This window comes from Aquila chrysaetos, chromosome 5 (genome assembly GCF_900496995.4).
Source record: "Aquila chrysaetos chrysaetos chromosome 5, bAquChr1.4, whole genome shotgun sequence".
NCBI lineage: Eukaryota > Metazoa > Chordata > Aves > Accipitriformes > Accipitridae > Aquila > Aquila chrysaetos.
Genome location: NC_044008.1, coordinates 73515043 through 73542667, shown reverse-complemented (window position 1 = coordinate 73542667; position 27625 = coordinate 73515043). Strand labels below are relative to the sequence as shown.

The window sequence follows — 27625 nt, the reverse complement described above, 5'->3', positions numbered from 1 at the left end:
AACTCACTTTCTGCTCTACATCGCATTCCCTGCCCTGGTGCTCACCCATCGGTGGTGACTAAGGGTTAATAAGGAAGTCAAGGAAGGACTGGGTTGAATAACAGCTGAATTTTCTACTGATAAGAGACTTCCTTCTGAGCCTCATTAAAACTATCCTATTTTCTTGCTTTAAAAAAAATATCTTACTGCTGGTTGTCCAGCAAGACAGTGAGTTTTCTGCATCTGCGTTGGGATGAACCGTCCCCTCCACGGTAACTGACCCCTAAAGCTGCACTAGAGGGAAGATTAAGTCAAAGATCCTTGTTCTGGCTCAAGAACCCACGTCTAAAACGCTAAAGGTGATTTATACAGAGACATTTGGACCTACAAGAACTCCCAGTGCCATAATTGCGTCTTAATTTGATCTAAACACACGATCGTGCTGAAGACAGCCAGAGGCTCCTCCCGGGCGAACACACGCAGGCTCAGCAGCTCTTTGGCAGGGTGCTAATTTTCTGTCAGTGCAAGAGATTCACCCATTCTCGTATTTTACATCCTACTGGTAGAAAAAAAACCAACCTTCAACATTACTACATTACTGTTGACGTCCAACAAAGTGAGAAAACAGGAAGCAAAGCTGACAAGCAGTTAAGGCCCAAATAGTTCAAGCTGTTTTGATGGCAAGAAAGCCAGAGGAGCCGGCAAGCAATCAATCTGGATGTCGATCGCCCGGATCCAGCAAACACATCTATTCTGGCATCATTAGGAATGGAGCAGTTGTCCTCTTGAGGTCCTTCCCAGCTCCTCCATTTGTTCTGATTTTTTTCTTAATATATGCTGCATTTATTGCAGAATAAGCTATTTAATAAATTCTTGTGGCGTAGCTTCCTACATGAGCCCTCTGTTCTGAAATCGTTACTTTTATTACCGAAAACTACATCCACAAAGAGAGCTCCCCCAGAAGAGTTATTGCAAACAGCCCTTTCCCAGCAGCCAGCTACAGAGCCAAGGTTAAGGTGACCCCAGTGAGCGGCACAGACTAACGTGGTCAGGAGGGGGAAAACCAAATACAAACACAAAAAAAAAGGAAAAAAAAAAAAAGCTCAGGAAAAGCTGAGCAGGGATGTGGTGCCACAAAGGCCGCCTGGGAAGAGGAAGGATCTTCCCCACCAGCTGACATTGTGTTTATACACACACCTACAGCATCCTGACCTAGTGGGAAGCAACAGATTGCTGCTCTGCAATTCGCTTTTGACAATCCCAATTTACTGGTGCTTTTTAATTAACAATTTTTATTGTGGATTGAAGTTGAAAGGGCTTTCCCCCCTCCCCTTTGGTATAATAAACAATACTGAAAAACAGTCTGCGATTGAGAAGTTTGCTCCCATTCCTTTTCTTTCCCTTGCAGTTTTGAAACATGAGGGCATTTCCAAAAAAATCAAGGTATACAGAGGTGCTGGAATGACACACTGATCTGTTATTAGTAGTAGTACTACTATTACTATTATTAGGCATAGGCTTTCCTTTTGAAAGGGTTGATGGGAAGGGTCAGGGAGCTGCCATCTCCTCCACCGTGTTCCTCCATCTCCGTCTGCAGTGCCCTTTGCCTCCTGAAAACACGCAGAGCCAAAGTCTCTCCTTCATCCCATAACCGATCCCTTGGCACTTCCGATGCCATCCAAGGTCCTTCTCAAATCCATGATCTCGCCTATAACAAATATGTCCCCAGGATAAACTAAAAGCATCCATCCTTACCTGGTTTAACAGTTTCACTTTATCTTCCTACTAAAAAACAGCCATAATTTTACAGCCTGTCTGCCTGCGGTTTTCACTGGGACAAGATGCACAATCGTAATAGCAAACAGCAGCCCAGATTGTATAGTTTCCTTTAAATAATTTAAAGCAGTGCTTTTGCAGACAAAGAGGAGTCAGCCAGCCTCCTCCATGGAGGGACATCATGTACAAACTATGTTTAACTCATGAGATAACTTCTTATCTACTGATAAATGAATGGCTTTTTTTTTTTTTTTTTTTTTCTGAGAATACATACTCTTGAGGATAAAGGTGTCCCAGTTGCTATCACAGCCTACCATGGCCAAAAAAAGGAGATTGGCTATTTTCTTTCATGGTCTGGATGAACTGGTACTGGGCTGGGAGCCGGAGGTTTGGGAATCCATCTGTGATTTTCCCATCAATGGAAGAAAGCACAAAGCCCTTCATTTTCTCTGTTTTGTAAACAACCCTTGTCCCATCCACTGACACGCTTTTAAATTATTATATAGGGAGTTCCACACCAGCCCTCAGTGGTTTTACTAAGAAACTGGTGGGCAGATGAGCTGTTGCAAGATTTGGAAAATGTTACAGCAGCTTCGGAGGGCGGTTCAAACCCTCTGCCCTGGGTTTGGGTGCCTGGCCCAGCCAACGGCAAAGGGAACATCTGTGCCTCTTCCCAACCCTTCTGCTTGGTTTCCACTGCACTGTCTGCTAACAATAGAAAAAAAAAAAAAAAATAAAAGTTCCTCTCTTTGAAAGCCATTAAAATAAAAAAAAAAACCACCCTCTGCAAACAATCTGCATTTTATCTTCTTAATGGCTCTAAAGCCTCCACTTGTATCCAAAAATAATTGCGCTCAGCAAGGGTTGAAGAATATTCTTTTCAAATCATGGACCAGATGTTCCACTGAGACCATTACACAGTTAACTACCAATAAAAGTAATTCAACAAACTAAATACTGATTAAAAAACGCGCGCGCGCAGCCCAGCATCATTTGCAGACAAGAAATGTGATTTGCTGTTATTTAACCTTTAACAACACAGACGCGCTGTTCCCTTCCTCCTTGGCAAAGGCAACACCAGCCAGCGTGTCCGGCTGTTGGAGAAGATTGTTTTGGTTTTACTATCTTGGAAATCAGATCTCATAAACTCAACGCAAGCTGAGCCACCGGCTGGTCGGCCAAAAACCCCCAGTGTTGCTTAAGAGGTCAATGCTGTTTTCCAGTCCATCCCAGCACGTCCAAGACAAACAGCCCCGTGTCACCCGCTCCGCAGGGGACGTCCAGGGAGCGGTAAGAACAGGCAGCCCTGCCCATGTGCTGCGCTGCCTGCAGGTCACCACCACCTTTCTCCACAAGCTCTGCTTGTTACAGAACTTTTTTAGGCTCCAAGGGTTGGTTTCCATCAGCCGGACTTTGGGCAAGAGCAGGTACCTGTGCAGCACGGGGAGCAGAGCCGGAGCCTTCTTGGACCCAACGCACCGGGCAAGGGTTTCACGTCTTGGTCACCATCCACATTGTCCCTCCTGGGACGGGATGGTCTGGTGTCAGGACCGAGCGTGGGAACCTGCCACAGCGACCCAAGCCTTTCCTCTAAACACACACACCAAGCTTCAGAGATGCTTAGAAGGAGAGAGGTGCCACGGGAAAAGCAAAGCTGTGCTGGAGGAGACAGCCTAGAAACGGCCCCAGCACACAACAGCCGCGCTCTTGGACCATGACGGCGGTTTAATCTTGTTTGTACTCAGCAGCTCAAAAGCTAATTGCCAAGTAGGAGAGGAACCGCCCGGCCTCCTGAGCCCAGAGCGGCTGAGAGCTTGCCGAGGCCAAGGGGATGAGCCTTGACGAGCAGCCAGGAGAGGTAGATGGGAGGAGGAAAATGAAACCACGAGCTGATGGGAGCTGCTACCAGGACCCGGCAGGTTGGATGGGGAAGTGTTAGGGGTTGTCGTGCCTGGGGCACCTCTCACCTTCTGCCTTCCCTGTCCTGCAGCAAAGGAGGCTTCAGACCTCATTCCCACTTTGCATATTTCTAAACGCTTCCTTTTATACCCTATAATTGCATTTTTGTACCCAAAACCCCCCTCTGGAGTGAGCACGCTGCCTCTCTCAAAAGATTCATCTCTAATGCAAGTGGAGAGGTACTAATTGCCCTATCAGGGTCTCCAGGGCCTTCCTCTGTATCGTTAGCTAACAAAAATGTGTTCTTAATTTAAGTACTTACCCCAAATATTTTATTTTTAATTACAAGCCAAGGCAGAGCAGGAGACAGCCCAGAGCAACGGTGAGCGCTTCCCCCACCAAACCAGCACGGCAGAGACCGGGGAGGGATTTCACACAACCCTGGTGGTGAAAAACCCCCAGCCCTGGGCGGGGGGGGTCAGGCAGAGGGGACCCCACCAAACACCCTGCGAGAGGTACCACCTTCCCTGGGAAATAAACCCCAGCAAGGAAACGGGATGGGGATGGGGATGGGGATGAGGATGACCAACTCCCTCTGCCCTCCCCAGCTGCTCGCAGGCAGCACTTTTATAGGCAGCACCGCTCCCTGATTGGCCCTTCCTGACCACGCCTCTTGGGTGGGGCTCCCAGCCCATGGCTCCTCCCCCAGGCCAGGGGCTGGCAGTGACCCCCGCCCACCATCCCTGCCCGCAATCCCTGCCTGCGCTGCCGCATGCTTTGCAGCCAGGCTGGGAGCAAAGGGGAAAGGGGAGGATGAAACCCCACGAGGGTCTCGGGCACCTCCCTGAGCGCAGCGGCCGGCACGTCTGTGCTCTATCTGGGGCCCTTCCTTCCTTGCCAAAAATCCCGGTCGGATGCAACCGCTGAGCAGCTGATATAGGGCAGGAGCCCGAGCCAGCAGCTGCGTCTCCCGAATCACGTTACGGGTGGAAAGGGCGTGCGAGAGGAGGGCGGCGGAGGTGGTCTCGCAGCCGAAGCCCCACGGAGGACCGGAGGGAGCAGCCGGACACGCAGGGACGGCCCAGCCAGCCCCGGCTGCAGAGCCACGGAGGCAGCCAAAACCCTCTGCATCACGGGGTCAGGGAAACAGCAAAGACCTCAGACATGAACTCACGTTCCAGAAGAGCTGCGAATCAGCCTGGTTTTTTCCCTGGGAGGGTCCAGGCTGCAGCTTTGCCGTTATTTCCAGTCCTGTGCTAACATGTCCCCGGGCTCCCTTGCTCCTTGTGGGGTTTTTTCCCTCCTCACCAGGGATACAAACTGGAATCACCTTTTTTTCAGCAGCTCCATGTGCGGAGAAAACCTCCTTTCCCACCGCACCATGGTGTCCCCGTCCCCCATCACATCCCCATACCCCCAAAACCGTGGCTGCTGCCGGCACGGAGCAGCGCCGGTACCTAAAGAGGGAGAAGCTGGACGCGGTGCTCTGAGCCCCGACCGGACCAGCTGGACTGGGAATGGGACCAGAGCTGTGGGACATGCTTCTGGCGTGTCCGTGCCGCCATGTGCTCAGACACATCGTGATAGTGAAGCAGCAAATGCAGAACTTGGCTCCTCCAATTCATATTTTTATTTTCTTTATAATGCTGTGTAGCTGCCTTGGCATTTAATCCTTGTAATTAATGAGTGAGCGAGAAAGGGCTAGTTCTCATCTCCTTCTCCCTTTTACAAACATTATAATCTGCAGGGTGGGACTGGGTCAGTTCTGTAGCATTTCAAGTAGAGTAAAAAAGACAAAAAGCAGCAGACAGAGGCATCTACCTTTTGGCAAGCAAGAGGCATCTCAAAGGAAGATGATTTTTAAACCCATAATGTGTGAAAGAATTCAAATTACATATTTACATCTCCAAATATTTGAAGTTGCGTGTCTGGAAAAACAAGAGGAATATCTTTTGTTCTTTAAAAAATGACTTTGAAAATGACCTGGCTGGTTCCTATCTGAAATACAAAGGAAGTCTTTCTTAACATGAGATGTCATCATACATTTATTTAAAGCTTTAATGATATGTTTTGGGACATCATCTACGCCTGAATATTTCTCCATTGCAGTTGTCTGGGAGAGGGAGCCTTTTTTTTAACACCTTAAAATAGCAAATGAGGCCAATTATCTCATGGTAATTCCAAACGATAATTTGATTCCGCTTTGGCTGTCAGTGTCCTATCAAGGCAGTTTTTGCAGGTTAATTTTAGGAGCACGTCCACCCGTTTCAATCTGCTCGGATGAGCCCTGCTGAGGCTCCGGGTGGGAAGCGGTGCTCACCTTCCAGCCCAAGGCTGCACACAGTCCAGGTACAGCCCGGCAGCAAAAGCAACGAACCAAGAAACCAGAATACGGTGAGATGCTGAGGGATGTGTGTGGGATGGAGACGAGCTCCAGCGGGATCACCTCCCTGCTCCCACGGGACTCCAAGCCACGGCTGAGCGGGGAAGCGACGCTGGACTGGTGGCCGTGCCGGCAAAGCCCAGGTAGTGCTGGCATCACGGGAGCATCGCTGAGATTTTCTAAATAATAATGAGAAGAGTGATTTTGCATTCCAGCGTGTTTGGAGCTGGCATTCACTAATGCTTTGGGAAGGACCCTAGTGCTTCAATTTATTACAGATTAATGGGATGGATTTATTATTTTTTGTTTCTTTTTAATTAGTCTCATTAAAAGCGAAACGATCTTCCCGTGGAGCATGCAAATAACACAAAGACACAGGCCCAGCTGATGTTTTGTTCCTGATGCATTTGTTCAGAATTAGTGTTGCAAACCAGGAAAGATTTAATAATGGTTTCTGGGAGAGATTAGCAACGGGGAAACAGCTCAGGGAGGATTAAGAGCGAAGCAAGTATTAGCCAGTTTTTTGACGGAGTGTTTGTCAAAAGTTGCTCTTTAAACTTACAGTGAGTCAATGAGTTCCCTTCAGAGGGCTGACAGCCACGGAGCAGTGTTTGCTCCTGGTGATTCATTGGGGTTTGTTGGATTCCAGAGTTTGTTAACTTCAGCTGGTTAATCTCATCTTTTTTAAAATACAAAAAAAAACCCCAAACAAGAATCCTATTGTCAGTCCCAGGCCGCTGCTTAATATCGGGCTTATGATGGTGCTGGCTTGGGGAAGCTGCCAAGCTGCCTGGCCCGTGGAAGGGCTGAAGACCACGGTGTCCCCGTGCAGAGCATGCTGCTGCACCACAACACCCCTTCGCTCTCTCCTAAGCAACACGGCCAGAGAGCTGGTGATCATTTTTCCCCTCTTTACATCCAATTTTATGTCCTGAAAGCTTCTTTTCTCCTTAGCAGGAGGATCAGCTCTAAGGCTGGTGGGAGCCATTCCCGTCCTGCAGACCCTAACCCGGCATCTCTGAGCAGAGCCCCTGCCTGCCCAGTGCCCCCCAAGCCTTTCCAGTACAGGCAGGACCCTAACATTTTCCATCTTGATACCTCATGTCTGGTTTAGAGCATAAAGGAATCCAAGTGTAATCATTATACCAATTTCATCCCCAAAGGGCACAGAAGTGCAGGCACAGCCAGTGTCCCTGAGCAGAAGCAGAGTGGGGAGCACATCGTTTGCTCCCACCGGTTCTCGCGGGCCTGTAGAAGCACGAGCTGCAGTTTGTGCTTATGATTTTTCCGACGTACCGTGGAAAATACATAAAACTTGGTATTACAGAAAAAAAGCCTTAGAGCAAGCCGCCCCAAACCTTAAACCCAAACTCTTCAAATATCAAAAGATGGAGCAATTTGAAAACTGCGCGTTTCTAAATGAGAGCATGAACTAGCCCCTGTCTTCCAAAGACCAAGAGACCGAGGGGACAGATGTCCTCCAGGTCCGTCCAGCCACAAGCCAGGCCAGCCCAGGGGATCACCTTCTCTCGACAAAAGGAGCATCGCTTGCTGTGGGACAGATGCTCAGCCAGCAGCTCCGCTGACGCCTGTTTGCACAGCCCCAAATCCCCCATCCCAGCACGCTTCCTAGAGCCTCCCTTTGCAGTACTGCCTGCAAAACCGAACTCTGCTCCAGCCAGCTGAAAACATAATTGACTTTTCCCTCCTTCTGCAGTTTATTTTTTGTTCTCCCTTCAGCAGAGTGCCGGAGCCAGGCTAGTCTAGTCACGCTCCCTTTGTTTACAGCCAGTTTCTCCTCCATTTCCCTCCCTTGGCCTGGTGCTCCTCAACCTGTTCCTTACTGGGCTCTCCACGCCGCTCGCAGCGGGGCTCTCCTTCCATCGCGAGCTCCGTGGGTCCCAGCCCAAGCACGTCCCCACCGCCAAGCCTCTCCGAGCAAAACCGCAGGGAGGACTTTCCTCGACTTTGGGGGTTTTTGCAGTAATTCGGAAAATAAAAGCAGGGTCCCACCCATGCGCCGAAGAAGCACCGCAGAAGGGCCGTAAGCACAACTCCGGGGCTGGAACCCACCAGAGCTCTGCCCGCAGACACCCAGAGGCGTTTGGGCACCTCATCCCCATACGGATCCAGCGACTCGGCTTGCATCCCCGCACACCCCGGGGTCGGGGGGGGGGCATCCTTCGCCCCAAGCCGGACCCAGACCCGGAGCCCTCTCCGGGGACACCCCCCGGGTTCCCTTTTACCCCGCTCCTCCATCCCCAATCCCCCCTCCCCGACCGATCCCCCGCCCCGGGCCCCGGTCGCCCTGCCCGCTCCCCGCCCCGAGGTGCCCGCATCCCCCCCCCCCCGGCTCCCCGGGCTCCGCCACTCGAGCTCCCCCGTGCGCCCTGCCCCGGGAGCCGGCGACGACGACGAACGAACGACCGAACGAACGAAGGAACGAACGACGACGAGACTCCCCCAACGACCGGAGCTGTCCTCTCCCCACGGACTCCCGGTTCCCCACGCCGGTCATGCCGGGACCACGGCGGGACCGGCCGGCCGTTTTGCTGTTGCTCGGAGCGTTGCTGGTCGCCGATCTCTACTTCCACCTCTGGCCGCGGGCTCGGCGGGAGCTGGCGGCGGGTAACCCGGCTTGTCCCTGCCGCCGCCCCGCCGCCGCCTCCCCGCCGCCGCCGCCGCCGCCCCGCTCCCGCACCGCCTCCGCCCTGCGGCGCCTTTTCGCCCACCCCTTGTACCGAGCCGCCGCCGTCCCGCCGGGCCCCGCCGAGCCGCTGCTGGGCGCCCGCGAAGCCCTGCGCTACTACCGGCGGAAGGCGGCTCGCTGGAACAGGTGCGTCCCGACGAGACGGCAAACAACCCCCCCCCCCCCCCCAAAAAAAAAAAAACGGGCAAATCCTCCGGGAGCCCCCGACACGGGCACCCCCTTCCCGAGCATCTCCTGGGCACCCAGTTCCCAGACACCCCCCGCATGGGCATCTCCTGGGCACCCCCTGCAACGGGCAACCCCTGCACGGGCATGCCAAGTGCAGGTACCCCACGGGTACCCCCTCCTCAGGCACCCCCTTCCCGAGCATCTCTTGGGCACCCCCTGCCCGGGCATCTCCTGGGCACCCCCTTCCCGGGCACCCCCTGCACGGGCATCTCCTGGGCACCCCCTGCATGGGCACCCCCTGCACGGGCATCTCCTGGGCACCCCCTTCCCGGGCACCCCCTGCATGGGCATCTCCTGGGCACCCCCTTCCCGGGCACCCCATGCACAAGCATCTCCTGGGCACCCCCTGCACGGGCACCCCCTGCATGGGCATCTCCTGGGCACCCCCTTCCCAAAGACCCCCTTCCCAGGCAACTCCTGGGCACCCAGTTCCCAGACACCCCCTGCATGGGCATCTCCTGGGCACCCCCTCCCGGGCACCCCCTGCACGGGCATGCCAAGTGCAGGTACCCCCCCACGGCACCCTCTGCACAGGCATCTCCTGGGCACCCCCTTCCCAGACACCCCCTTCCCAGGCAACTCCTGGGCACCCCCTGCACGGGCAACTCGTGGGCACCCCTTTCCCAGGCATCTTCTGGGTGCCCCCTCCCCAGACACCCCCTGCATGGGCAACTCCTGGGCACCCCTTTCTCGGGCACCCCCTGCACAGACACTCCCTGCATAAGCACCCCAAGCGCAGGTACCCTCTGGGCACCCCCACTCCGGGCACCCCCTGCACAGGCACCCCCTGCACAGGCATCTCCTGTGCACCCCTTTCCCAGACACCCCCTGCACGGGCAACTCCTGGGCACCCCTTTCCCAGGCATCTCCTGGGTGCCCCCTCCCCAGACACCCCCTGCATGAGCACCCCAAGCACAGGTACCCACCGGGCACCCCCTCTCCAGGCACCCCCTGCACAGGCATCTCCTGGGCATTCCCTGCATGGGCACCCCCCCCCCGGCACCCCCTCTCTGAGCACCCCTCCGGGTACCCCCTGCACAGGTACCCCACAGACACCCCCTTTCTGGGCAGCACTCCCGGGCACCCCTGCTTAAGCACCCCCTGCCTGGACGTGCACCCCCTGGGTACCCCCCCCAGCATCCCCAGCCTGGCTTGTGCCCGCTTCCTGGCTCTCTGCCCCCCCCCATCCTCCCCATCACCCCCCTCCCCAACAACCAGCACCCCATGGCCAGGCAGGGCTGAGTAGAGGGGGTTTTGCTGGGAGGGGGCTCCCTGGGGTGCCTCCCACTCCCACCCAGGGAAGGGCACGAGACCCTGCGAGCCACGTCCTCCCGGGGTAAACACCTCCTTTGTTCCATGTCGCTTTTTCGGGTTGGGGCAGAAGGGGAGTCAGCCCCCCCCCCGCCGGTGCTGAACCCCAAAGCTGGTTCTCTGCATCCACCAGCCCTTAGGCTGGGGGACGACCGGAGCCCCCAGGCTCCAGCAGCCGCAGTCCCCCAGGGCAGAGCCCCGCACGTCTCGGTGTCTGCCTCCCCGCGAATGCACGGGTCTCCTCTGATCCGCGATAGCGGTGTCGGGGTGCTGGCTCCCCGATCAGCCCCCCTCCTGTTCCCGCTGCTGACTTCTCCGCAAGAAAAGGCGCAGAGGCTTTTAATTTTGGAGAGCAAGGGATTCCCAGCTCAGAGCCCTCTTCTCGCTGCCTCTCCCAGCCCCAGCAACGGTTGCAGGAAAACTCCCCTGTCTCCTGCTCCTGGGGTGGGACTGTCACTAACCCCCCGTGGTCCCTGCCCCGGAGGGGACGGTGACCCTCAGCACCAGCTCTGAGCATCCGCCGCCTCCGCGTGACCCAACTGCCGAGGCTTCATACCCCACGGTCCCTGAACCCCCGATCTAACCCCTCTTCCAGGAGAGTTGCATCCAAGCTGGAAACAGCCACCGTTCCCCGGCATCCCCGCTCCTCCCTGCACCCCAGTTTCTTTCCCTTGCGCGCAAACTGGGACCCGACAGGGCCGGCCACGGTGATGCAGTGCCAGAGCAGGTCACCGTGATGCTTCTGCGCGGAGGTTCCCAACGCGCCGAGCTCACGGCGTCGCCTCGCTGCCCCCTTCGACGGGACCGGGACGGTGCCCACCCGCAGGGGGATGGCAGCTCAGAGGTCCCTGCCCTGGCACCTCCTCGCTGCCCAGGTCTGGTTTCCAGTATCAAAGCTGGCCCCTGTTCCTCCCGTCGCCCGTGTGCTGTTTGTTCAGCTGCACGGGCAGGATTTCCAAGCTCCCGCTTTCTCCAGTTGGATGCGTATTCCTCTTATTTCTGCGGGACTCACCCAGTCCCGGTTTCAGGCGCGATTCGTAGGAGAAAATGATGGGAAGCGATAATGGAAGGAACCGAAAACTGACCTCTGTGGCTTGAGCAGTGCCCAGGCCTGGAGCCGCCCCGTGTGCTTGGCCGGGGGTCACCCCTCCGAAGCTCGCCCCTTGCCCGAGTCAGTCTGGAGCAGGTCCAATCCTTCTTCACATCGCTCGAAGTCCCTGGGCGGTGGGTTTGGGTATCCTCAGGACATGGGCCACGGCCAGGCTGTGCCACGGACCACCTTCAGCTGCATCTTCTCGGTGCTGAGCAACGCCTCCTGAAGACATCAGGATTTGGGTAGCAAGATGGATGTTTCCCAAGCGAAAACCCGCTGATGGGGAATTTGAACCCAAGCAGCTCACGGCATGTACTCGATGGCTCCTTAAGCATCACCAGAAGCCCTGAGCACCCAGTGCCGAGCACTTGCAGAAGCGCTGGCATTACGACCGTGCCAGCCTCGCCTGCAGGACAGCCCCGGCTATTTGGCAAGAAGTCTGCATTCCCCGACTTTATTTACTGCGTTGTTTAAAGGTGCTATTTGCAACGAAGCCGTGGTTGCACGTTGCCTTTTGTTCTGAGGTTTGGTTATGATGTGGCCAGCAGGAAAGCTGTGATGCCATTTGCCCTTGATTGACTTTGCTTTGCACCTCCAGGAAGGAGAAGGAAGGCAGAGCTGATTATTCCTCAGTCACTTTGAAATAAAATATATGATGCTCAAAAGCGGGTAAAGCTTTCAGAGAGCGTGCACAGGCCGAGGTGACACACAACCTCCCCTGCCGTTGGCGCTGCAAATTGAATATATAATAAGACGGCACTTGCCGGGGCTGATGCATTTTGTAAGACCGTTAATTTGCTGCGCACGTGGAGGAATTTCTGCCTCACCAGAAGCACTGCAGAGCCCACGTCCGCTCCGATGTGGTCAGTAAAAGAGCCGTCCCTATAATTGCTGAGAGCGAAGGGCAGCGTCCTCTGTGGGACCCAGGAACCCATGGCTTTCTCTCCCAACCCATAGGTTTAGCGAAGCTGCTGCCGTTGGTGAGGACTGAAGATGGTGCTGCGGGAGCAAGGTCCACACCAGCTCTCACCGAGCTGTGACCACGTCCACTACCGGGCAGAATTGGGTCAGAGCTGAGTGTCCATGGCCATCGTCTCCTCGACTGGGTGACGGCACGTTTCTGCATCACGCGTAGGTCTGACGGGTGGCAAAGGAGCTTCCAGAGTGGCAGGATGCTCCTCTTGAGTGGAACAAGCTATCGCTTAACCCTGGAGCTACAGCACAGCGTGCCTGTCTTCATTTCTGCAGCCAGATGGACATCAGCTGGACCGGGACTCTCTGCCAGCTCATGGAACAACCCCAGGATACGGCCCGTTTCGGATACCCACGACCAGGGGAGCACAGCAGCCTCTGTCCCACCTCCACGCCGCTCGCTGCGTGCCGCCCGCTGCCCATCACCGTGCTTCTCCCCGGCACTTCAATTAGGCCCAGGAGTTTGATTGCAGGATGCAGAACCAGCTGGATAGACTGATGGGGATGCAGGAAGGAAAGAGCAAAAAAACCATCCACACCTCTTCAAAACCAAAAAAAAAAAAACAAAACCAAACAAACCAACCCTTAAAAACTCTGAAGCTTATTTTTATCGTTGAAGGAGCAGCTTTAAGACACCGAACTCTGTAACTGGCTCGGTGCCGGGGGAGACACGGGGCGAGTGAACACCGGTGGCCTGCGCCCAGCATCACCCCACGCCGTGCCCCTTGCAGCCCAGTAGCGAGCTGGCTGAGCAGAGAGCTCGGGCAACCCCGGGGCTATTTATAGCAAGGTAGAAATGAACCCGGTTTTTATATCATTACGTCTTTTGCAGAGATCTGCTCTTACAGGGAAATATTTCAGGAATTCTGAAGGAAACGGGGAGGCAGAGGGAGCTGTATTTTGGGTTTAAAGGCTGGAAAGGGGCTCGCTGGCTCTGCAGCAGCTCACCCCGGGGCAGGGACCATGCGGGCGCTGGGCTGGGAAGCAGCCACCAGCCGGGAACTGCCTCCCCTTGCATAACCGCTGCATTTTTTTCCCCATCGGTAATCTATTGCTCACTGCCACCCCGGGGGGTGGGAACAGCCTGTGTGTATGGGAGGCAGGAGAGCAAATATGGTAAAATATTTGGGCAGCTTCCCCAGGGAAAAATCCTGAGTCATTCTTCTAAATTATACTGGGGTCTTTCTTGTCCCCGGCCACGGCAAGGGGGTTAAGGTTGTGACGTGCCCACACAAGACCTGGTGCATGGCAGCACGCTGGAAGGTTGAGGCACGTCTGCCGGAGCCGACAGCATCCCGGGGCCACATCCTCGTGCACGGCCTGCCAGCCAAATCTACCGACAAGTCTTAGCATGCTCCCGTGTCCGCCTTCTCCCGACTCGGGGGGAGCTTCTGCCTCCTTTGCAGGTAGCCTGAGCAAAGAGCTGGACCAAGGGAGAAATGCTCCGACACCCTTCTTTCTGACCACGCACTCGTGGACTTTGCGCTGTAGCTGACCCGATCCAACTAAAAGGCAAACAAACTGGGAGAGGGGACGGGCTGCTCTGATCCGCAGATACGTCACATCTCTCCGTTTCCTAGATTTCTCCCAGGACATTACTGAAATGTGTCCCTCGCTGCCAGGAGGGTTCATCCCTTGCTCATGGTTAGACTGGACTAACCACACTGTTTAACCTGCTTGGATGGAGAAGGATGATGGAAAAAAAAAAAACCCCAACCGAAACCCAACGCTTTCCTGCTGGTCTGAGCAGGGAAGCAAAAAAACCAGCAACGCCCGTGAGCCCTTTCCAGCCACCAGCGCCAACTCCTTGGCCCATAAACGCCTCGGCGCATGGTCAGCACCCGCTTGCTGCAGCCACCGCTGCAAGCCACGCAGCGTGGCAAACCCCGGCAGAGCCACGCCGCCATCCCCTGCCGTGCCCACGGATGCCCGCACACGCTCCGCTCTCCCACCACGCTCTCTTCCCTGCTTTCGGTTTTGTTTGCATTGGGAAAAAAATTAAAAAATTCGGAAAAAAATCAGGAAAAACTAAAGGCAGGCAGGGAAAAGTCTCCTTTCATCTTTTGTGTTTCCCAGAGCCTGTTTTGCTAAGGGTCTGGACTGGGTCTAATGAGGCATGTGGCACCTCCCTCTCTCCAGCCGCTCCATCCCAGCCTTCGTTAATGCCCCACTCATTATCAGCCCCCAGCTCCTGTTTTCTTTCACGGATGTGTCTTGGCACTTTCAGTGCAAACTGAACTTCGTTTTCGCTTTATCAGGACCGGCTACTCCGTACATGGCTCGGCTGGCGTTAATGAGAAACTAACGCTCTGTCCTCCACCGGGTGGAATAAGTGACCTTTCGATTGCAGTTTAGCAAAGCGTGGGTCCCAGCCATGGAGGTCTCAAGGTCGAGGAAAATGCTGATCAAGTGGGGAGATGGTTTTGGGTTATTATTGAACTTAGGGAGGCTCGTTTGGCTCCACCTGCCAAGAAAGGGCTGGGTTCAACCTTGATCTTAAGGGATGGTGGGCAGGACACTGCCGGATGGCCTCATCGCATCTCTGTTCACCAGACTGAGGGCTGTGAATCTGGTCGTGGAGCTGATTTGTGTGATTTTTTTTTTTTTCCCTGCCTGGGACCTCCAGCTTCAGGAAAAAACTCTGTCAGAGGTGTAACGACCATAAAGACAGTCTTCTGCGGAAGCTTGCTTGGACAAGACCCTGTTGATCTCCTGGGCTCTCCAGACACCTCACTGAGCATCAAGACCCAAGTTATCTGCTATCACACCACGTCCCCTCCTCAAGTCTGGCCTGAAGCTTGCAGTCCCTCCAGGAAGCACTTCATCCATCACCCAGGCCAGCTCTTGTGTTGCCAGAGATGCGGTTTAGCTCCAGACGTGCCCTCACACCCCTCCTGGTCCTGGTGGGGCGAGGAGAAGACAAGAGAGTTCCTTGTGTTCCCACCTGAGGCTGCTTTCCCAGGGCTTTGTAGAGGCAAGAAGGCGGCACAATTTGTGAGATCTTTGACCATCTCAGCCATCGCTCCCTGCCTCAGTTTCCCCTCGGGTAGCACCCGGAGTCCTTATCCACCCCAAGCCCCCCAGCTCTGCTCCCCAGCACCCTCCCCACTCCCCAACAGCCTCTGGGCTCAGAGCGGCAAGGGTTTCCATCCCCTGGCTCATCCTCATCACCCCGTAACCACTCTCTTCCAGGAGACACAAGCTTTACAGGGAAGAGCTCAACCTCACCTCCCCGGCAGCACCGCTGCCGCTCCGGCCGGAGGCCAGTTGGCTCCAGTTCCACCTGGGCATCAGCCGGGATGGGCTCTACCCGCGCTCCAGTCCCACCGTCAACAGACTCCTCCGGGACATGCAAGACTTCACCACTATCAGTGCCGGTAAGCACCCTCCTGCCACGGCGATGGGGCCGTTGGGAGCTTCATGGGGTTGGGGGGCTCCAGTCCCCCCAGGTCACATTTGCACACAAGGCAGGGGCTGTCACTCGCCAGAGGAAGCCCCGAGCCCTTTGCCGGCTTCCCGGCAGGTTTTGTGCTGTGTAGTTGCCATGCCCTTACCTTGAGACGGGAGGAAGGACTTGGCTGCAGCCCTCGATCCAGCATTTTTTGGTGCCAGCCATGCCGGGGACCCATTGCGTGGCAGTTTAATCCCAACAGACCGCCTCGGCTCCCCGCTCCAAGGGGACTGCACCCTTCGCTGTGCACCGATGGCAGCGCTCCCCTGCATGCCCAGTGCTGGGAGGGGGGGTCAGAAGCAAAAGCTTGAGCCCGGTGGGGTCTCACCGCTCCTCCTGCCCTTGCAGACTACAGCCAGGACGAGAAAGCGCTGCTGGGAGCCTGCGACTGCAGCCAGAGTGAGTGCGACGCTTCGGGTCCCTGCTCTCCCCTTGCCCGCCGTCAGTTGACCCCAATCCCCAACTCCTCCATCCTAAATTCAGCAAGGGAAATGTAAAGCCAGGCAATGCCAGGCCCTTCTCCCTCCAGTTAAAGCCCGCCATCCCAGCAGAGGCTTGGATGTGGGTGCCAGGACACCAGTACGCCACTGGTTTCTACTGGGGGGAGGAAAAAGTCCCGCAGAGGACATAACAAATGGCTGTTGGGAGAAGTGCCGGAGGAAAATCTCCTCTATGGCACCGGGGAGAAGGAGAGAGGAAAAACAACGGCAGAAGCAAAGGGGAGAAGCACCAAAGCGGAGGGTCGCGGCTGGAAGGAGCTGTGGGACGCGCTCACCGGGGTGGAAAGCTGAATCACGCCGGAGCGCGTAACCGGTGCTTCACCGCGCGCCGGCGAGGCTTTCCAGGCGGCTAACGTCCCGTTTCCTCCCCAAGTCGTGAAGCCCAGCGGCGTGCACCTGAAGCTGGTCCTCAGGTTCCAGGATTTCGGGAAAGCCATGTTCAAGCCCATGAGGTAAGGCACAGCGGCAGACCCTCCTCCCCAAGCCCCCCCCCCCGGCGTATCCATGAACCGAGGAGCCCCGAGCGAGGGGTGCGAGCATCCTTGGCAAGAGCAGGCACACCACAGCCGCGTCTTTCCTCTCCTGCGCTCGGCTACCTTGACAGCTGAAAAGGTTTAATTATTATTGGCTGCTCGCACCATCCCAGACACGCACGGATAAACACCAGTGTTCCCACACTGCTTATTGACATTGGAAATTTCTCGGTTCATAGCTACCAGACGGCGAAGGACCTTGGGACGCTTGTTCTCCTGAGAGCTTTGCTGTTAGGGACTGCCCATTTCTTCTTCTTCCCCAGCTGACTTTGTGCTTTACCTTGTTTCTCCTTGGATTCCCCAGAGTATTTCCAAGAAATAGCCATCAGTCCCGGTCACCTCAAACAGGAGTTTTAAATTGCTTCTGCACTTATTTGTAGCCCCTTGGGACTCTTCACATTTATTCCCCCTCACTTTACTTTCCGTACACAGGCACTGCAGCTGGCAGCACGCCGACTGCGATGGTTTGCTCATCCGGAAAGCAGCCAGCTCCTCTCCTGTTGGTTTCCATCTACCTCTGCCCGGTGTCCGGGGAAAGCATCCGTGCATTCAGCTGAGCCAGGAGGGCTCAGCATTGCCTGTGGGCTTTCCTGCGATATACAGCTGCTTGGGAGGCTGAGCATGCAAATTCACAAGCTACACATATTGGAGCACTGTGTGACAGCCCGAAAATGAAATTAAATGAGCTGCTGTTCCCATCTCAGGGATATGACAGCATCAAACCTGAGCTCTTCTCTGCCTCCCACGGGGACGTGAGAAGTGCAGCGTGGCCTCTAGCATCCCCCGACGTTGCACCCACCTGAAATGCTGCCCTAAGTAAGCAGGTCTAAACTCTGGCATAAATGGTTTTAAAGCCCACAGTCAGCCCTTCTGCCTCCCTCGCCCACCCAGCACCGCAACGGGGCACAAGCGCCGCTCCCTGGCACAGCCGGCGATGGTCCCGGCTCAGCACCGGGAACTTTGGGTCCTGGGCTGGGCAGCAAGCACCGCAGTTGTGCCCGGTGGCCCTGGCCATCGGCGGCTGTCCCCAAGCACACCGCGCTTGTGCCACCGCTTTGTGTCCAGGCTGCCTGCCTGCACCGCTGCGCTTGGTTAGGTTAACCCCTTTGCTCTCTCCCAGGCAGAAACGCGAGGAAGAGACTCCCGAGGACTTTTTCTACTTTGTCGACTTCCAGCGGCACAACGCGGAGATCGCCGCCTTCCACCTGGACAGGTAGGAGCTTGCCACGGCGTCTGCCCGCTCCAGCTGTGCCAGCACCCGGTCCTCTGCCCGCGGGGAGCTTTGGCACGAGAAAAGCCGTGCTGAGCCCTACAGACCTGCTCGGCCTTAGAGAAGCGATCGCTTTGCAGCACCCTTTTGGGAGAGCCGATGCGTTTTCTGGGGATGGGGTGGCTCTGGCTCTCATCTGAAGCCGAGGAGTCGGCTTTGCCTTGGCCGCTGCACGAGAACAGGCCGGCAGATGAAGTCCAGGTTGCGAACGGGTCAGGTATTCGCCTGGCCGTCACACGGCCACGCGCACGTGGTCCCCGCCGTGCATCGAAGTGCAAAGATGAGCTCTGGCCGCAGTCTGGATCCCCTCCCAGCGAGGGAGTCACAAGCTCAATCGGCAACCACGGCGTGTTTTATTAGATTGAGATAAACCGCAGCGATGCAGTTTCAAGCCCTCAGCTAATGAGCAATTAACCTGGCACCTCTTCCCAGCAAGCTTTGTATTTAATAAAAATCAAAAATACCCTTATTAGAAGAGGAGGGCAGCAGCCTTCTTCCCCTTGATGGGATGAGTATTGAACATCAAGGAGAGGTGATCCCTGATGGGGGTCTCCAGGTCCCACACCCAACTTATACGATAAGCAGGACTAGACCATAAGTCCTGGAGCTCAAACTCTGAGCGAGGGAATGAAGAGAACTGAATTCCCTTTCCAGCTCTGGCCCTACATCACTGCGGTGACTCTGCTTGACTCAGCCACCATCCGCCTGCATCTCAGCTCCACCGCCAGAAAAATGAGGCCGGACTGCTTTTCTGAAGTGCTTTGTGGTTTTTAGAGCTGAAAGATGCTAGATGAAAGCAAATGATTATTTTTTTTTTTCTTTAAACATTGCTCAATAAGTAACAGGCTAAATCCTGTTTTGTGCCCAATTCTCAGAAGCAGAAGGCATTAGCAAGGAGAAAAGCATAGCATTAGCCGGTTCACCCTGTGTTACTGACTCAGCAATCAACAGCAGCTTTGCACTCACTGACATGAATGCCTTTCTGCCCCAGGCCCTGATTTTTTTTAAGAATATTTGAGATGAATCAGCTGGGCATGAGAGCCTCTGAGTGGGGTGATGCCTCTTCACCTCCCGCTGTCTCAGCCGTATTGTACCAGGTTCAACACATCTTTTCTCCACGTCAAACCCAACATCATAGAAGGGCCCAAAGGGCTGTTCTGGCTCCTGAAAGAGCCAGCTTGTGCGCGAGGGAATGGGAGAAACCGGTTAGGGAAAGAGACAGGAATCCTGGAGAACGTCCAGAGTGTTCCAGGCAGCAGCTATTAAAATACCAAAATCCGAAGTCAGCCATGTTTTGGTCCAGAGGGTAAAACGATCCTGGCTACTTGCTAGAAAGAAGCTGGGAGAAAAAAAAAATCCATGTGGGTGCAGTCATCAGAAGACCCCTGGTTTACCAAGGGAAGGGACGAGAGCAGGATCTGCTGTCCCACCTTGCCATCCTGTGCAGTAACGTCCCTTTGCAGCGTGGGCTCTGAGCAGCTGTCCCTTTCGTGCAGGATCCTGGATTTCCGGAGGGTGCCACCCACAGTTGGGAGGTTGATCAATGTCACCAAAGAGATCCTGGAAGTCACCAAGAACGAGATCCTGCAGAGCGTCTTTTTTGTCTCGCCAGGTAGGCAAGCACTCGGCTGCCACAAGCTCGGATTAGATGCGTTAGTCCATGTGGGTGGAAGAGCAGGGTCTGGGTGCAAAAGGGGCCGGCACGACTTGTGCCGTTGAGCAGAAATAAAATTCTTGGGTGAAACATGCACAAAGATGTGGTTACAGTAGAGGTGGCCCTCAGCCTCCAGCTGGAATCATCTGCCAGATCTACTCGCCTGCCCAATTTTGCCCAACCTTTCCCCTAGCGTAAGCCCAAATCTGTCCATCAGCCAAAATCCAGGTATAGCCCACGATTTGGCAGTTTCACATCCACGATGCGGTGACGTATGCCGCACCATATGCAGTCACCATCACGCGATGGAGAAGAGGTCGGTCCAGGCTCCCTTGCAGTCTCCCGCAGATCATAGCTCCTTCACCCTTTCTCCTCCCTCTTCTCCTCCCAGCCAGCAACGTGTGCTTCTTTGCCAAGTGCCCGTACATGTGCAAGACCGAGTACGCAGTGTGCGGGAACCCTCACCTCCTGGAAGGGTCCCTCTCCGCCTTCCTGCCGTCCCTCAACCTGGCACCACGACTCTCCATCCCAAACCCATGGATCCGCTCCTACTCGTTTGATGGAAAAGAGGAGTAAGTGGGTAAATGATGCCGCTTCCCATATCTGCATTGCAGGGAGCATGCGGGAAGGAGAATGAGCAGGGTACAGACGCACGTACAGAAATTCTACGGCCAGGCAGAGGAAGGCCAAGGTTCAGAGATTGCCCGTAATTAGTCTAATAACTCTTAATGCCTGGGCATTGACTGGGTTTGACTTCCAGTCTCCTGCATGCACAAGGAGGGAGATTTAAGTCCTCCTGCTCTCCATCTCTGCACGGGAGACCGGCTTTGGGGTGCTGGTGGGAAACAGTGTGCATCTCCCCCTTCTCCTCCATCTCCTGCAGGTGGGAAGTGAATCCGCTCTACTGCAACACAGTGAGGGAGATCTACCCCTACAGCAACGGCAACCGGCTGCTTAACATCGTTGACATGGCCATATTTGACTTCCTAATAGGTACGATGAAGGGGGAAATAACATTCCTTCCTTCCGTGGGGCCTTCAGCATCAGTCTGTCTGCCCTCCCATGCCACGGTGTTTCTCAGAACCATCCCTTCTGCTCCAGAGACAGTTTTGGGAAACCGCTGTCTCCCCACAGCACAACCCCTCCTGATGTGCAGGTGAGGGGGAGCCCCCAGCCCCCCCCAGCAAGACGAAAGCAGCAGCTCCGAGCATCTTAGGCACTTCCAGCAAGATGACAAGTATATCATGCAGATCTGAAAGAAAACATAGGATAGTTTAGAAAATTAGTTGGTCACATGCAAGGGAAACTCTTTTCCTCTGTCTGCCCTTTAACAGGGAACATGGACCGTCACCACTATGAAATGTTCACCAAGTTTGGGGACGACGGCTTCCTCTTACACCTGGACAACGCCAGAGGGTGAGGCTGCGGGAAGACATCGGCAAGGGGGGGGAAGGTGGTGGGCTAAAGCTCTAAAAGCACTAAAGCTCTGCGCTCTCTGCTTACCCCCCACCAGGTTCGGGCGTCATTCCCATGACGAAACCTCCATCCTGGCCCCGCTCTCCCAGTGTTGCATGTAAGTGCCAGCTTCATCTTCCTTCCCAGACACGTTGGTGTTCCCACCATAAGGGACTGGGAGCACTTACTGCTGGAAGTCACCCGGGCTTGGCTCCATCCAGCAGAGCAGGGAAAAACCCCCGTTAATCCCAGCCAAGGGGGCAGGCCGGACACTGGAGCATGGGAATCACAAGTTGTCCCTGAAACAGGGATTAAGCTTCTACGTCAGTTAAGAGTATTAAGCCGTGTTGCGCTGCAGCCTGCTAGGGTATCATACCACTATCCTTCCCGGATACCTTCCCGTTGAAGCTAAAAGGACTTGCAAGCGTAAAAGCTTTCCCTGACAGACCAGGAGACGCTGTCCATTGGATCAAACCCTTCCAGAAGTGCCTGCTAGCATTTCCCAGCCCACCGACGTGAGGTGCTATCAGCCCCGTCTGTCTGACATGAAGCTCAGACATCTCTATCCAAAAGCCTGGTAGAACTTTGATACAGTTAATCAGGCTTCTTCTTCCCGTGGCATTAAGGAGAAGCTCATAAATTTTACTATTTGAATCCTATCTTCCCCCTTTATTAATTCACATAAATCATCAGCTGAAAGTTAAATTTAAGAGACAGAAAAAGCTGCTCTTCCCTGTGGCTTCTCTTTAGGAGATGCCTAACCTATTTCCTCGCTGTACCTGCTCCATCTCAGCCTTGGGCTGTTAACTGCACTCTCTCCCCATACACTTGTATTACTGGATCTAATTTTGAGAACTGTTATTTGCACCCAGTGAGTCTTTTCATTTATAATTGCAGGCTCGCAGTGAATCCTTCTTTTGAACTCCTATTTTGTGCAGTTTAAATTAAGTCTGCTTCTTAATTTGACCTGTATACAGTAATATCCACAGGTCGGATCCTTCCTGTTCTTCCAGATCCACCTCCCACAAGCTCTTCCTAATTTAGTTCTCCTTGTAAAAGGCAGTGGTAAGAAGACCTGTAAGTCACACCTTGTAATTAGCCAACTAGGGCCGAGAACAGCGTAAAAACAACTCATGTTGCCCAAGGGAGACACACAAAACCTCATTTCCCACAACAGCCAATCCATTCGGAGCACGGGAGCAGCCAAAAACGCTTGGAAACGAAGAAAAAAGGTTTATTTGAGTAAGCGCAGAGGCCACAGATTTCAGCCTGCCCTGACCAACTAGCTGGACTGAGCTCACCGAGTCACCTCGTTGTTCCTACATGAAGTCAAGCCATGTACACCTTAGCAGGAACAAAGTCCTCCAGCCACTCCAGACGAGAAGGACCACTCAAACCACGGGGATGCTGAACAACAGGCTGCTCGCTTGCCTGTTAAACACGTTCATCTCGTTCCCAGCCGAGTTCTTCTCCAAGTTTGGCTTCCAGCAGATTTAAGTCTGGTATTTTTAGCTACCTTTCACAGCTCCCCCACCAGCCCTTGTCCCACACGCTGAAGTCTGCTGCTCTCCTCTCCCAGCGTTGCTCCGAGTACAGTAAATGGCACAGATACAGCCATGCAGCAAAAGATGGTCTTGTTTCTGAAAGGGCCAAAACCCTCAACAAGGCACAGATAGGCCCGAAAACAGCCCCCAGTTAACCCGGCACATGTATCTTCTTGGCTGGTGAAGTCCCTAGAAGGCTCTGGGTCGAATCTTCGACAATTCAGTACAACAGCAGGGTTACAACCGCGCCGTGGGAGAGGAGCAGGGCCAGTGACAGGATTTCCACCTCGCGCTCCTTTCCACGTTCCGCGTTATTTCTTACGTAACTGTTACAGCATTCAATAAGCCGTTCCCCACAGGGTCAGACCGTCCCGTTCTCCACCTCCAAGCCCTGTCGCTGTTCGGACCAGAGCAAACACAGCTGGTGTTTACCCGCAGCAGCTCCTCAGAGTCACCCCTTGCCTAGGAGGAGAGCGCACACGCTCTCGTTTGCTGCAGTTCGCGTCTGCCCTGTACAAGGCTTTCTCTGGCAGCAGCAGCAGAACCTCACAGCCATGCTCCGGCAGTGATTTAAAGCCTCGTTGCCAGGCTTAGCACTTGATCAATTTTTTTTTTTTTTTTTTTTTTGGTAGGAATATTAATGCAAGCCTGGCAGCGGGCAGCCAGGACAACAGCCACAGTTTAAGTCGCCCGACCAAAGCTGTGCACCTCGCTCGGCTGCTCCAGAACGCTACCAGAACCTGGTGTAATTCAGCAACATCTCAGCCAGGCACAGCAGCAGCAACAAGCCTTTCCGCTGGCATCTGAACGGCATGTGTCCTCTTAAGAGTTGCAGAGAGCCAGATCACTGTTGCCAATCGATGCCCTGGGTAAATAACAGGCATACAAAGGCAAATTCTGGAGCTGGTTAAAATGTTTCTGACTACACCTTTTTCCATCTGAAAATTCTGGCTCAGCTAAATAGGAATGGCTCCAGGAACATGGACTACTTTGTTTCCAACATTTAAGGAGCAATAATTAAAACCACCGATTAATTTCAGTATTAGAGATGCTAAAGTCAAAACACTTTTGCTGAGGATTAAACAAATGATTTCAGAATACTTAGTTTTGTTCCTAGAAGTGTTCCAAGACTTCATCCCACTTTCTGTCAAAGAGAAATAATATTTAAATCTCAGTACCTCTTAAGGTGAAAAGTCACAGTTAAATCAGTTCCAGGGAATACTCCCTCTTTTTGCTCCGAGTTTTGACAGAAGACTTTTTTTTCTCATTCATCCCTCTTCATTTTACCTCACCCTCTGCCCCCACCCTATAAATGTCATCCTGGGAACATGGCACCACCCTGCAGTAATCTGGGGAGCCTGGTCATCTCTGACTCAGAGAAAAACCACTCATTACTGAGAACTTCTATCATGTTTTTATCTCTGATGACAGAAATCTGCAGTACAAATACTCTGCAGTCTGGAAAAACAAAGGAAGAAGCAGAGGTTTCTGCAAACATTTTCATTTCCTTCAGAAAGGGAAAGCTTTTGTTCCAAAGTTCTTTGTCAAGTATCTTCACCCACCTCTGCCCTCCCTCCTTCCCCTACTACCAAGGGGCTCAGACAGCTGGTTCTTGCTAGGATGCCGCAAGAAGTTTGCATTAAGATGTCCGATTTCTTTTTTTTCCAGAATAAAGAGGACAACGTTATTACGACTCCAGCTCTTGGCTGAGCCCGAATATCGGCTCAGCGACGTGATGAGGGAATCCCTCCTGCAGGACCGCCTGGCACCTGTCCTCACCGAACCCCATCTCTTGGCTTTAGACAGACGGTTACAGCTTATCCTGAAAGCTGTGAGAAAATGCATAGACACTTACGGAGAAGCCAAGGTGGTGGCCAACGACACCACGCAGCCCGAGGCTCCTGCATCTGACAGAGTGAAGCTGAGCACTTAAAACAGTCCTTAACTTATGCTCAGAGGTAGGGAAAACCCCTGCAAGGCAAGCAGCAAGGTTTAATAGCTGGTAATTCCCATCTACAAACACTTGTGGAGACTGAGAGGGGAAACTCTTCAGAAGATCTTCAAGAATCACACTGGGCTTCCATGCTGGGTCCTCAACCAAAGCTTCTGGGCTTGGCCAGTGTGTTGGTAAGTTGTGGTCTGACCACAGCAGACCCTTGCACCCCGAACAGCAGCTCTCTGGCGGAAAAGCAGTGATCTCCTGTTCTGTAGTTGGTCACGCCTTTGGGAGAGCGGGGGAACACATGGCCATTGGTTTGCTCAACCTGCACAGGATCTCGGTCTTGCTAGTGAAAGACACAAACTAGATCCAAGGATGAGGCTTGAATAAAGAGATGCCAAGAGCATTTTCCTCTTATTAAGGCTCTGTTCTGTAATCAAGACTGTGTATTTGAGAAAAAGAGCAGTCTTACTTCACAAGGGCAGTACCTGCCACTGAGACAAGGTAACATGTTGATTCAGCGTGGTCAGACTGAAGAGCGTCTGTACAGTACTCACCAGCAAGCCTGCCCGTTGCCTCCTGGTCTCTTAATGGTGATCAACCCACACCACTCTGATCTGTGCATGTCATTCAAAAGCCCACTGCTTCACAGGGCAGTAAAACAAGTTCTGCTTTTTTTACCTGCCTCATAGGTGGAAAAGCCAGTTTGGGTTATGGGAAAAAGGCAGATATGTGTTGCCTTTGACCCCAAGGGGGGTGGAGGGGAACGAAAACAAAACAAAGAACAAAAAAAAAAAAAACCAAAAAGCAAAAACCCAAACTACTCAGAGGCATACAACTATTTAAAATTCAAGAAGGACCCACTTCTGGTGAAAACATTTTGCCAAAGTGGAGGGGATTTATCTCAGGTCATCTTCTCATAGCTTTAAAATCACTTAAGTTGTCAGAATTCCCTGGGAAATAGAAATGGTATCCTGCCCCCCCATCTCTGTGCATTTTGAGGAGATGCAATAGGAACTAAAGACCAAAAAAGCGCAGGCAGAGACTTATCGTAGATCTTTCAATTTGCAGTTTTCCCCTTGCCTCCCAACGACAAGGCTTAAGAATAACTTGATTACTGAAGCTCCCTTTAATAGCTTTTTCCTTTAACTGTTCAAGAACAATTGCACTGAGCCTTTTGGCAGCCTAGGGAAAGTAGTTGAGAACTTTGTTGATAATTTATCATCCTTAAAGAAAACAAAACAAAAACCCCCAAAACCACCACAACCAATCTACTAGAAGCTCATTCTAAACTAACCTTTAAGTTAAACAAAAAACATCTACAGCACTGCAGACTTTTCAGAGGAGAATGCTAAAACCATAGCCCAAACGTAGTCAGGTAGCAGTTGTTAGGTTCTCAGCAAGCTGCTGCACCTACCACTGGCTCACTTTCTCATGGGCTGGAATTTTGCCCAACCTAAAGGGAACTCGGTGACGCTGGCAGCAAGCGCCTGGATCATGCAAGGAAGGAACAAAGCTTGTTCAGCCACAGCTATCGTTTTTCACAGGGGACTGTGCTGACATTTAATTCAACTCCACAGCAATTCTACAATTGACTACCTGTCTCCACACGGTAAAACTACAGGAGAGACTGTAGTTGTAATTTGAGTATGTCCCTACAGGTGCCTATCCTGTTCTTTTGTACGTTTGAGGAAGTTTGGAGTGTTTCTACTCAAAGATTCCTCCAATATTCTGAAGCCACAAAGGTTAGCAAAAAAACCCCACAACAACCCAACCACCCAAAATTACAACCCCACACCACGCTCTTTCAGTCTCTCTCGACTTGTGATTCAGCCATCTCCTTCCATTTCCAGGTTTCACAAAAGCAAGGTTTTAGACAGTCTCAATCAAACAAACAGAATTTTCAACGCTGGTGGGCTTACAGACCTTTTTACTCTTGTGGACAGAGAATGGATGAAAATAAAGGGTTTTAACTCACTCTCAGCATGCACGGTGCAGCAGTTATTTCAGCACAGGACGCTCTATTCCCAAAGTTGTATCTCCCTCTACCGGTGACTTTCTGTCCGCTTGCCACACTTGACAAGCCCAAAATTAATTCAATCGGTGTCATGGGAGGGTTAGTGTTGGCTGCTTGAACAGGAAGAACATGGCAACAGAAGATAAGTTTAAAAGTAAAGTTATAAATTTGGAAGTGGAAGTTTTAGAGTTTCATTTTAGGTAATAAAAAAGTTTTCAGCCTTTTTTTGGGTCAAGGGGATGGGGGAAAGGGAGGACCAGATGCAGGAAACAAACCCACAGGTATTTAAATGGCTGGTACACTAACAGGGGTTGCAAGGTTGCTTTCTTCTTATTTTTATTCTCCCTTACATGGTAGCTTTTCAGTGTGTCTTCAAAGTTGGGTGATACCTTTCTCAGAAGCGGGTGCAAAACATGTCCAGTCTGAGCTGCTTCACGTCACCACTTCTCAAACTTTGCCTGCTTCATCAGAGTGTGAAAATCCTCCTTTTCTATTTCTCACCATCTGTCCACAAGGACTCATTCATGATTAATCACCCCATGTTCAAAACTTTCTTTCATTAAGGGTATGCAGAGATGGGAGCAGACAACTTACAAAAGCTTACGAGCTCCAAAAATAGTGGCTGGGCCAGGAATTAGCAACCTTAACAAGAGGTCAAAGCAGCACGAGTTGCTAAGAGACACTCAGGCAAGACGCAGGTACCTTCTCACTTCAAAAGCAATGATGTGCACCCAATGCCAGAACTCCAGAGAAGTTCCTGGGTCACAGGCACAGGTTGTCTCGTGGAGACCAAGCTCTCTGGCAGGCTCCAGAGGGGAAGGTTCAGTTGTGCTATAAGCTAGGACTTGGAACTCAAGCCTTCAGAGTTAACACAAACCTAATCCATTAAGCTTCTTAGTTTCTACCACCTC

General features: G+C 53.2%; 1 protein-coding gene and 1 long non-coding RNA gene across 2 annotated transcripts; one reads left to right on the top strand and one right to left on the bottom strand.

Annotated features, from left to right (window-relative positions):
- Window positions 1-2919: 2919 nt before the first annotated feature.
- On the bottom strand, window positions 2920-8261 carry LOC115341808. The gene is made up of 4 exons (XR_005932329.1): window positions 6600-8261; window positions 5476-6216; window positions 5112-5326; window positions 2920-3278 (listed from the first exon to the last, which is right to left on the bottom strand). It is a non-coding gene; the product is annotated as an uncharacterized LOC115341808 (long non-coding RNA).
- Window positions 8262-8441: 180 nt separating this feature from the next.
- FAM20A (FAM20A golgi associated secretory pathway pseudokinase) lies at window positions 8442-26674 on the top strand. The gene is made up of 11 exons (XM_030015641.2): window positions 8442-8873; window positions 15544-15728; window positions 16151-16201; window positions 16676-16754; window positions 17956-18048; window positions 19602-19717; window positions 20151-20331; window positions 20643-20752; window positions 21094-21175; window positions 21273-21332; window positions 24427-26674. The coding sequence occupies exons 1-11, from the start codon at window positions 8554-8556 to the stop codon at window positions 24689-24691; spliced, it is 1542 nt and encodes a 513-aa protein (XP_029871501.1). The 5' UTR covers window positions 8442-8553; the 3' UTR covers window positions 24692-26674.
- The last annotated feature ends 951 nt before the right edge of the window (window positions 26675-27625 follow it).